This window comes from Carassius auratus, chromosome 27 (assembly GCF_003368295.1).
Source record: "Carassius auratus strain Wakin chromosome 27, ASM336829v1, whole genome shotgun sequence".
Taxonomy (NCBI): domain Eukaryota; kingdom Metazoa; phylum Chordata; class Actinopteri; order Cypriniformes; family Cyprinidae; genus Carassius; species Carassius auratus.
In genome coordinates, this window is record NC_039269.1 from 29,819,502 (window position 1) to 29,831,639 (window position 12,138).

General features: G+C 38.1%; 1 protein-coding gene across 2 annotated transcripts; it reads left to right on the forward strand.

Moving 5' to 3' along the window:
* Positions 1 to 1,105: 1,105 nt before the first annotated feature.
* On the forward strand, positions 1,106 to 7,798 carry LOC113046181 (gastrula zinc finger protein XlCGF8.2DB-like). Of its 2 annotated transcripts, XR_003276056.1 has the most exons (3): positions 1,106 to 1,224; positions 6,158 to 7,244; positions 7,279 to 7,798. XR_003276056.1 is itself a non-coding variant. In XM_026207119.1 (2 exons), the coding sequence occupies exon 2, from the start codon at positions 6,201 to 6,203 to the stop codon at positions 7,161 to 7,163; it is 963 nt and encodes a 320-aa protein (XP_026062904.1). In that variant the 5' UTR covers positions 1,106 to 1,224; positions 6,158 to 6,200; the 3' UTR covers positions 7,164 to 7,245. The 2 variants fall into 2 exon arrangements, 1 of the variants encoding a protein (XP_026062904.1); XM_026207119.1 differs by lacking the exon at positions 7,279 to 7,798 and having other exon boundaries at positions 6,158 to 7,245.
* The last annotated feature ends 4,340 nt before the right edge of the window (positions 7,799 to 12,138 follow it).

Genomic DNA, 12,138 nt, shown 5'->3' on the forward strand with positions numbered 1-12,138 from the left:
TTCTCTTACAGATAGCTACAGACCTGTCTCTCTCCTTCCATTCATAACGAAAACCCTCAAAAGAGTTGTTTTCAACCAGACATCATTGTTTCTCTCACAGAACAACAAACTGGAAACTATCCAGTCAGGTTTCAGGAGTGGCCATTCAATGACGACTTCACTACTGTCAGTCACAGAAGCCCTATGGATTGCAAAAGCTGATTCCAAATCATCAGTTCTTATTCCGCCGGATCTATGTGCTGCTTTTGACACTGTCAGTCATCAGATCCTTCTGTCTGCCTTCATCACTGGGCATCACAGGGATTCCACTTCGCTGTTTTGAATCATATCTCATTGGTCTTTCAGGGTGGCTTGGGGAGGGAGGTATCCAAAGCACATCAACTTGTCACTGGGGTTCCTCAGGGATCCGTTCTTGGACCCCTTCTCTTCTCCATATATGAAAGAATATCACTTACATCTCAACCTGGCAAAGACTGGGCTTCTTGTCTTCCTTGCCACTCCAGCTCTACAGTACGATTTCTCCATCCAGCTAGGCTCTTCTACAATTTCACCATTAACTTCAGTCAGAAATCCTGGTGTCTGAAGTCTGAGATCCGCTAGTGAGCACGCTTGTGGTACCATCACAGAGGCACAAAATCACGTCCCAGAACATTCTCGTTCACCATTCCTTTCAAGCGACAGCTGAAAACTTAAGATACTTAACTTCATAATAAAAAAAAATATATTCCCCTTTATTATCTTTTTAGTTTGTATTTATTTGAACAATCTCCAAAACTTGGTATTACAAGCACTTCCTGTGTCTGATTGCCTCTTTAAGAAAAATCACTTTATGTATCCCCCAGTTGTAAGTCGCTTTGTATAAAAGTGTCTGCAAAATGACTAAATGTAAGTGTGTTGCTTAAATTGTTTCTTAGCATTCACTGCTGCTGTTGGAAAAAATGTAAACAACAAAATGTCCCAGTTTCTGTTAAAATCGACTTTTATTAAAGCAAATATGCCACCATGAGCAGTGCACCCAACTCATTTTTACATGCAAATTAAAAGTTAACTGGCTTTATATCATTGCAACCCTTTAAGGGAACTGTATAGAAATGTTTTCCACCTTCAGTCCAGCAGGTGGCGGTAATTCATTTAGAACTTCTTTGCTCTCCGCCAGTAACAACAATAGAAGAAGAAGAACAATAACAGCGCGAACTCTTCCGTCCTCTGCTCTTGTTCTGTTTGGTAAGTGGTGGTTTGAGATAGATTTAATCATTCTCATGATTTAGGTGTTTTGAGTAATTGTAATGTCTAGTAGTTGTCTCTCTGTAAGTATAATGGCAGAAGGAATTGTGTAGTATTTGAATGATTATTATCTAGTATTTAAATCAGGTTCGTCAGCTTTGTTTGCCAGGCTGGAGCTAAATCAGCTAACGTTACACACCTCCATTTGGATGTAACTATTTATTTTTTTTTTTTTTTTTTTTACGTTTTAACCTTGATGCTGTAAACTACCCAAACAAGCATTCCCTATATTAATTTTCCTCCCTGCTATGCAGATTATCTTTAGATGGCTGCCTAGAAGATCAGTTTTTACTGGCTTATTTAATAAAATCTAAATTAAAACATAAAAACAAATATGAATTTTGTTGGGTCCAAACCTGTTTAAATGTAGTTTTTACTCCTGAATCTTTGCAGTTGCTCCTCTTAGCAAAATGAACAATAACTTTAATTCAAATAGTGAATAGATTGTAGTCTGTAAATTTACATGATTTTAGTGTTTGTGTGTTTAACTATATTAAAATGTTCAGTCTAATTGCAAAGAAAAAATTAATTAGATTAGTTGATTGGGTATATAAGACGACATTGAAAAAAAAAAAAAAAAAAAAGGTTTAGAAAGAAATATGTTGATTCAACATACAAAACACAATAAAAACAGAAATATGATTTCTAAAAAGAAAACTATACTCTTATTAATATAAAACTAAAAGCTTCAATAGGTGGCAGCAAATCGTTGTCTATATGAGTGAGTCATTAATTTAATCAATTAGTTGATTCATTTTTAAACTAAGCAAATGATTGTCCCAATGTGATTACTTATACTGCACACTTAAAATATGTATTCTTTTGGTGAAGAAAAAAGTACACACTTTTGAGTGTGTTGTTAGAGTAGGGCAAGACTTCAAAAAATCCTCACACTTATTCTAATCTCACATACTATTTAGGATGGATAGTATGGACATTGGGACACAGGGACTGTTGTTATGTTTGGCTCACCGAATCATTGACTCATTTGTAGTGTAAAAAAAATTTCATTCAGTAACGTTTTATAGATACCATTTTTGTCAGTGAAATTGCACAAGCACAATATTTTCAAGTTTATTTGTATAGCGCTTTTTACAATACAAATTGTTATAAAGCAACTTTACAGAAAATTATGTTTCTACAATATTTAGTAGTAGCTTTTAAGTGGTGACTGTCAGTTTGTGCACATTTGACAGGATTTTTAGACAAATTAATACAAGACGTAGTCAGCCAGACGATGAACATTACTAATATTATTAATTAATAATTATTATGTGATACAGTCACATTTGTAGCAATATTTGTTAGTTCTGTTTGTTGATTCAGGTCCTCTGAGGGTCAGCATCATCTCTTCTCAGGTGTTCTGGATCCAGACTGGAGCTTGTGTAAATCATAGTTACCACGGGATGAAGACATCATTAGCATAGCTGCTGATCCAACAAACTAAAATTAGTTTAACCCAAGCTAATGAATAAAGATGCACATTTGATCAGATGCAACTACACTCACAATTTAAGAGATGCATTATTTGAATGCTTGGCGAAAGAGATGTGTTTTTAATCTAGATTTAAACAAAGAGAGTGTGTCTGAACCCCGAACATTATCAGGAAGGCTATTCCAGAGTTTGGGAGCCAAATGTGAGAAAGCTCTACCTCCTTTAGTGGACTTTGCTATCCTAGGAACTACCAAAAGTCCAGCGTTTTGTGACCTTAGGGTGCGTGATGGGTTGTAGCGTGGTAGAAGGCTAGTTAGGTACGCAGGAGCTAAACCATTTAGGGCCTTATAGGTAAGTAATGATAATTTGTAACTGATACGGAACTTAAAAGGTAGCCAGTGCAGAGACTGTAAAATTGGGGTAATATGATCATATTTTCTTGACCTGGTAAGGACTCTAGCTGCTGCATTTTGGACTACCTGTAGCTTGTTTATTGACGAGGCAGGACAACCACCTAGAAGTGCATTACAATAGTCCAGTCTAGAGGTCATTAATGCATGAACTAGCTTTTCTGCATCAGAAACAGATAACATGTTTCGTAGCTTGGCAATGTTTCTAAGATGGAAGAATGCAGTTTTTGTAACATGGGAAATATGATTTTCAAAAGACAAATTGCTGTCTAATATAACACCCAGATTTCTGACTGTAGAGGAAGTAACAGTACATCCGTCTAGTTGAAGATTGTAATCTACAAGATTCTGTGTAGTGTTTTTTGGTCCAATAATTAATATCTCCGTCTTATCTGAATTTAATTGGAGAAAATTATTTGTCATCCAATCTTTTACATTTTTAACACACTCTGTTAGCTTAGATAATTGGGAAGTTTCAACTGGTCTCGTTGAGATATATAGCTGAGTATCATCAGCATAACAGTGGAAGCTAATTCCGTATTTTCTAATAATATTACCAAGGGGCAACATGTATTTTGAAAATAGAAGGGGACCTAGGACGGATCCTTGTGGCACTCCATATTTTACTGATGATAAATGAGATGACTCCCCATTTAAATAAACAAAATGGTACCGATCGGACAGGTAGGATCTAAACCATCTTAGAGCCTGCCCTTGAATACCTGTATAGTTTTGTAATCTATCTATGAGTATGTCATGATCTATGGTGTCGAACGCAGCACTAAGATCAAGTAAGACTAGAAATGAGATGCAGCCTTGATCTGACGCAAGGAGCAGGTAATTTGTCGTTTCTGTGCTATGGTGGGGCCTAAAACCTGACTGAAAATCTTCATACAGATCATTTTTGTGCAGAAAGGTGCTCATTTGAGAAGACACAACTTTTTCTAAAATTTTAGACATGGAAGATTTGAAATAGGCCTATAATTTGCCAGTACACTAGGATCTAGTTTTGGTTTTTCTTAATAAGAGGCTTGATAACCGCCAGCTTGAATGGTTTTGGGACGTGACCTAAAGATAACGACAAGTTAATGATATTGAGAAGCGGTTCTTCGGCTACAGGTAACAGCTCTTTCAGTAATTTAGTGATTAATTAACTGATTAAGTCATACAGTTTGTTAATCTCTGCTCGAAACTAATTTGCTGCTACAATGCTGCACATGGATGGAGCACACAAGCATGCACATAAATTGTAGTGTTCCAATAAATCATGTTAAATCTATTCTTTATTCTATTATTCATGTATTTTTTAAGGGCCTTAAAAATAAAGATGCCAAAAGAGAAGTTTGTTAAGACCCAATACCTAATTGAGAATTACAAAACCTTTAATACGTTTTGAGTTACAGGCCTGCAAACTTAAGAAAAAACTTGAAAAGTGCTCTTTGCCCATTTTTGAAAGGTCACCATTGGCCAGAGGTGGGTAGTAACGAGTTACATTTACTTGAGTAATTTTTTGGGGTAACTAATACTTTTCGGAGTATATTTAAAGATGGGTACTTTTACTCTTACTTGAGTAATTTTTTGGGGAAAAATCTGTACTTTTACTTCGTTACTGTGGGCGACTGTCCTCTCGTTACTTTATCTTAATGCAATAAATGTTATAAATGCTTCAGTTTATTCCAAACGCGCCGTCTACTTTTCTCTGGGCAATGAGCGATGCCCATTCGCGAATGATTCATTCTTTTGAGTCAACTCGGTTCAAAGGCTTGATCAAACCAATAGACAAACGAGTGAATTGGTTCATGGATCAGTTTGAATGATTCGTTCAGTTCCCTGCCGCACGCGCTGAGCGACTGAAGCGGTTCACTCAGAGTTGTAACATTTTAGAACATCAGCAGCGTTGAAAACGGGGCTATGAACTGCACTGAATTGAAAGCAAATCTGCAAAGGCTATTATTTGCTTGCGATGGAGATCCTTATTAGATGAACACCGCGTGTGCTGTCTACTGTTTAACAGGTAATAACTTGGGCTACATTCGATTACAGTACAAGATACCACTGTGACATTAGTTTGTTGTACGTGTGTGGCTTATAACAGAGGGGAGTCAAGCTGAATGCAGCTTCCAAAAGACAAAAAATAGCCGATTAAGATTTTATTAATTTAAATACAATCACACCGGTGAGAGTACATTCAGCGATTCATATCATCAGCTACTAAATTCAGATCTGTGATCGCTTTCTGGCGCTGAGCCAGAGACAGACGCGTTTTTACAGCGCTGCGCATTATAACCAATCACAGACGGTTCTGTTGAGCTTTTGAATGCAATGGCCAATCAGAGGTGTTCCGATGAGTCATCGCTGAAATGCCGGTGCTTCCTTCACTTGCTCAGTGACTGGAGACCGCTCTCTGGCGAATTCTCTCGTCAGAAACAACAAAGTGCAGATGTGTGTACGAATCTATAATTAAGATATTGATTTCACAGTGTTAACAGTTTCAGTGATTTTAATGGGAGTTTCTGAGAGTGATTGAACTCTAGACTGTCAGTGAAAATGATCTTTAATAATGTAAATGTTATTTGCTCTCTTTCTGAACAATGAAAGATTAGTAGCAATATTTATATCACATTAACTTTCAATGTTAAATTCACATTTAATATAAAGTCAGTCATATTAAAAATATGTCATGGTATGACATCTATATCTGTTACTTAAGTAAACAGACAGGGTTTTATAATAAATTACATAAATTGCAGTAAAGGCTGATGAAATATATACATTTATTCACACACATACATTACATACATTTTATCTATATATCTAAATAAAAATAGGCTCAGTATATATTACCCAAAGTAACTAGTAACTAACTATTTGAGTCTTGAGCATTCGGTCATATGAGTTCAAAAGTCTTTTCAAACGTAAATATGTTGAGAATGGTTTATTGTTGATAATGTTGACTGATTGTTTCAGTCCTAGTTTATGGAGTAATGTGTGTGTGTGTGTGTAATTATTATTATTTATTTATTTTCAGATAAGGCCTTCCACACTCTATAAGAATAAGCAGTGACGTAAAGATGGAGTTTATTAAAGAGGAGAATGATGATGATACTTGCCATCAGTGTGGAAAGAGCTTCACAAGTAAAAGAAACCTCAAAGTACACATGAGAATTCACACTGGAGAGAAACCGTACACATGCCCTCAGTGTGGAAAGAGTTTCAGACACAAAGAATGCTTTATTATTCACATAAGGATTCACACCGGAGAGAAGCCATTTTCGTGTCAGCTGTGTGAAAAAAGTTTCACAAGTCGAGGAAGTCTTAACATTCACTTAAGGGTTCACAATATTGAGAAACCATTCAAGTGCCCTGAGTGTGAAAAGAGTTTTGGACGTAAAGACCACTTCGATCGTCACATGCGAATTCACAGTGGAGAAAATCCATTCTCATGTCCACATTGTGAGAAGTATTTTTTTGCTAAAACCAACCTTGAAAGTCACATACGAATTCACACTGGAGAGAGGCCGTTCACATGTGATCAGTGTGGAAAGAGTTACAAATGGTCAAATAGTCTCAGAATTCATAAACTGTTTCACTCCGGAGAAAAGCCATTTAAGTGTGATCAGTGCGATAAAAGGTTTGTCCTGGAAAAAGACCTAAAGGCCCACATGAAAACTCACACTAAAGAGAAGCCTTACTTGTGTTCTGTTTGTGGAAAGAGTTTTGCATGGCTGATACGTTTTAAAGACCATCTGAAAATACACTCTGGTGAGAAAGAGTATTTGTGCAAAGACTGTGGTAAATCTTTTACTGCAGCCACTCAGCTGAAAGTGCACCGCAGGATCCATACTGGAGAAAAACCTTACAAATGTTCACATTGTGAGAAGAGTTTCAAACAGTCAGGAGCCCTAAAAGACCACGAGAGAATCCACACTGGAGAGAAACCGTTCCAGTGCCTTGCGTGCGGCAGGAGATTCACTCATTCCAAAACTGCAATGATGCACAGAAAGAAGCATTGCCCAAAACTAAAGTCAGTATGACTGGAGACACAAGAGCTTAAGAGCTCAGCAGTCCATGAGTGCTGAAATATCGCCCTTGTTTTAGTCTGTTTGGGATTCGAAATGTGAAAAAAACACACCCTGTTTGGGATTCAAAATGTGACACACCTTACTGAGCATGCATATAATATGAATGATGTAGTAAAGTTCAAATTTTCGTTATTTTATTACTTTGATTCTTCATACACTTGTATTGCTGTAATGGGTTCTTAGAATTCAATGTTGCTGATGAAAAGGAACAAAATAAGATCCAGTTTCTGTTAAAATATTCTCTTGTAGTGATGGACTTTTATTAAAACAAAAATTCCACTGAGAGCACTGCAACAGAATCATTCTTACATGCAAATTTGAATCTCTGTGGCTTTATATAATTGCAAAGCTGAAGGTAACCCTCGGTCCTTGAAGAAGGTAAAACAGAGACGTCTCGTTGCATGTACAATGAATTGGAATCTTTCTTCGAGAGACCAATCCACTTTGAGTGTAAACTAAACAAGCCAACGCACATTGGTATGTGATTATTGCATCCAGCTGCCGCTGATAACAGGTTTTTGCTAAGGAGACGAGCTGGTGACCTGTCCGCTCAGCAGTGGTACAGAAGGTGTAGCGACAGGATGCGATGTCTCTGTTCCTTCCTACTGGGAATTAGGGTTACAATACTTAATCAAGACGTTCCCTTCCAGTCGTAAACTCTCAACATCATGCTGGATGACCAACGAATTGGAATCCCTACCAAAGGGCCACAGGTACTGCCCTTCCAGTGTCCTGTGGAAGCCTCCTGCATCCCTACTTTTTGGTGCTGGCCAGTGCCTACCACAAGAAGACCAGCTCCCGCTGCTATGGCTCAACCCACTCAGTAAGACTGGATAACACTGGGAAAACGTACCCGTGTAACTTGGGACAGGAACGTTGCAGAAGCCCCATCCTTCCTGAAGAAGGTTTTGGAAGCACTTATGAACAGACGTTTAGGTGCTTATGGGAGATTAGGGGTGATTGAAACCCTCTTAGAAAATAGCAAGAAGCCTTCTGGGGAAACACAGGCTATGAGGCTATACTGTGGGCTTTACACATATGGGACATGTGGAACCCAGCCCTCTACCGGTTCTCACGGATTCATGGAGCAGGGTTTCTGCAGGCTTTATCAGTCAAATTTAAAACTTTTTATGACCATTATGATTTGAATTTATGACCTTCACAAATTACGATAAAAAACTTCAGTCAATAAAATTCCTTTCAAAAGTCTTTATTATTGACTTTCATTGAAAGTAACAAGTTTTATTATGTAAAGAGTAATTCTATTATTTTTTACTTAGGATTAAAGCCTTCGCCTTCCTTTTTCTTGAGTATCAAGAACACAGACACACTTAACAATTGAAACATTGTAAAGTAACATTGTAAATTAACAATTATTCTATGGCATTACTTTCCAAAATAACAAGTCAGTCAGTCAATGGCTGTCTACATTTTTCTCAGCTCCCTTGATGCTGATCTCCTCCTCAACGTTTTTCAGCTCAGCCAATTTCTCCTTGCTTGCCCGCCTGAGGGCGTTTGATTTTGAAAGGAGCTGGGCCATCTTTGAACCCGATTTGCCCTCTGCTTCCTCTGCCAGCATGTCAGCCTCTCTGGCGAGACAGGTGGAAACCTCTTGAACAGTGGTTTTCTTTCTCTTAAGGTCGGTCAAATACTCCTCTGCCAGCTTTCTTTTCTGTGTCCCTGCTTCACTCTCCTTCCTTGCACGCTGCTGATCAAGGAAATGCGGTACCTCGACCTGGCTGCACCCACCGATACCAGCAGTTCTTTTGTGAGGGGAACTTTGGTCACCCCACTGTGCAAATCTACATAATCACACACAAGTCTGTGTGCAATCATTGTCTCTTCTTGCATATTGTCAGTCTCAACCTCCTTGTTCACAGAGAACCCCCTTTCAACTGAAGCTTGTCCATGAGAAAGGAGGAGCAACTTCTGGCAAATTGCCCAAACCACTGGATAGGCAAGGCTTAAACATCCGCACAAGAAGGTGTCCAGCCGTTTTACCATTGGCTGGAAGGAGAGAAACTCTTCATTCCTACACTCAAGAGTCAGGAGAGCCTCAAACTGTTGTAGAATGACATCCCCTTAAAAATAAAAAAAAGTTACAAAGGGAATTAGTTAGAATTATATTGATCCACTTTAACCTCTATAAAGACTACAATAACATTTGGTTATGATGGTTTAAATTCAGTTTTTTTTTTCCTAAGATTTCAGAGGACATAGAAACTCCACTAAACTCAGATAATTAAAAATTTAAACTCATGACCAGAAAATGTGTTAATCTGCAACACCTGCATGTTCGCTCATCAAGTTTGTTTTGTTGATTACTGTTGTCATGATACCTTTCATTTTGAGACTATAAGCTACCTTCTAATTTTTACATTTATTTTCTCAAATGTGTTAACACTGATTAGGTTTATGTGCTTCCTAAAAACACTCAGGTGATGCACCTAAACTTTATATTGTAAGCAAGGAAAACCCTATGTAAAATAATCCTAAATCATGAGCCACTGCACACAGAACAGGTGCAGGACCATTACAAGAGGAAATGACAAATGTTAGAGATCCACCTAAAAAATACCCCTGATGGGAAAAGAGAAAAGGTATATAAATGTAGCAAATGTCTGCAAGATGGCACACTTAAGTATAATGCTGTAAACACAGTCTAATAAACACTTAAATAATTAGTATAATTCAGTGTGGTACTCTAACTTTGGTCAAAGCCCCTTCCAGAACTACTCATACCAGCAGATACACCTCCTGCCAGCTGCTTTGCCTGTAGAAAGGTCTGCACCAGACATTTCATTTGTTCCTTGCACCTGTCTGGGTCTCTGAACATGTTAGAGGGGTCCAGACAGGCCATCTGCCTAACAGTGGCGTATTTGAGTGGGCTCTTCTCCTGCACTTTTCTGACTATATTAGTCAGCCCCTGCATGCAGTCCCTTCTAAATTCAAGGACTCTGAGATCTGATATTTAAGTGTCCTGAAGAGGGATGTACAATAAAAAAACAAGTAGAATGTACAACACAATGATTCCTGCTTCTTGTATCCTGACCAAAATTTCTAAAATTACTTCGACTACAACTTCAAAGTTGACCATAATACCTTCAGGGCTTTATCTGCAGCTAGGCCAATGTCAATTTTCTGTGGGAGGAGCAAATTCTTCTTCTCACTCAAGTCCAGCTTAGTGAGCTGTAGTTTTGTCCTGCAGGACTTCTCGCTTCACAAACCGCCTCAGTATACTCTGTCAGAAGAAAAATCCAGATGAAAAATGTAAGTGCCCTACATCCCCATTTTTTCATGCAGTAATGTCACAGTTTTAACAAAGAAATTTTTTTACAAAGGTTGAAGAATTTCATCCATTAAACACGGTGTACATAATACATCATACTCATACCTAAGTATAGTAGCTGAGGAGCCAGACAAGCACAAAATGTATTTTTTAAATAACTTGATCAACTCAGCCAAGTCTTTGGCAAGGAATGGCATTACTGGCTCATCCGTCTGGTACCTCTTCAGGAAGGGGTCCTTTTGAGCGGCCTCTATTGTATCATACGAGCCTGTACCAGGGTTTGGCAGCTCCTTTCTTTTAACCGCATCCACATACAGCTGAAGTGAAGGCCAGACCTCCAAAGCTCTCTCTACCAAAGGCAAGTTCTCCAACCATCGATGGCCACAGAATGATAGCGGGAACACTGATGACTTTGTGACTGTCACGTAGTCTTCCCTCCTCACTGGAACATTGATAAAGAGTGTGTGCATTGCTCTTAACAGCTTTTCCACCTGCCACATGGAGAAACCTGCCTTGAAAGCATTGTGCAGAGTATGAAGCCCACAGCTCCCCAGACACCAGCTGAGCACCTCCATACATTTTATTTAAGTCGGATTGGAGAAGCTCAAAGAACTTTACATTGGGCCCATCCATCGATACAGAGACCAGCCTGCTGAGATTCAGCTGCTGCACACACTCCTTGAGGGAAAACAATAAAAAGATTTGAGTATAAATAAATATACACTTAATTGATAACACACACACTTTTGCATTTTTCAAGTTCAAGCAAGTATAATGTTTGACTAGGCCTACATGTCTGTTTCTATTCAAGTTATCCATGTGGGCTGTTTCTGAAAATACAACCACGCCATGTAATTGGTGAAACAAATTAAAAGATTTAGATTATATATAGTTATTTTTCTATTTTCTCAAAAGAGTATGGCTAGAGTGGTGCAGAGTAGAGACCATTAACATATATTATTATATAACAGTTTCCCTACTCTCCAAATTGGTTTGAATAAATGGATCAAACACAGGATTTAGGTTATTCATAGTCATAGGTTTGAAGATGAAATTATTTCAAATATTACATGCAGCATTAGAAATCATATTTGTTTTAAATATTAAACTTTAATTACTCACTTTAAAGTGCTTTAGCAAATCCTGGGCTGTGGAATGGCCAATGAAGTGTGATCCCAGGTACCGGGAATGCACCTTGTCGTCATTCCAGAACCGAACGTGTATGTCCAGCTGTTTCTTCTTGCTTGTGTGATTTAAGCTTTCATCAAACATGAGAACATAAGGCCCTGAGACCTTGGAGATGAGGTCCTTTTATGTTAATTCAGCTCAGTTTATGCACATTGTAGGTGTTTTTAACAAACCTCCAGTGAATCAAAGAACTTTAAAAAAAAAAAACTGTAAAGTAAAACGCTCAGGTTTCTGATGAAACCTAGGTTCCCTGAGATAACACTAATGAGCATTACATTTACCATGCAATGGAGAAAATGTTATTTTCAAATACTGAAGTCTGAATTGCTACATTTGTGTAGCTGCATGAATAAATGGCATTCTAGTCCTGGTGTCCAAGGTGAGGGCCCTAAGGATGGCATTGGCAAATAAAAGGGAAAATTAACCCAGAATCAATGAGGCCGGAGTTCT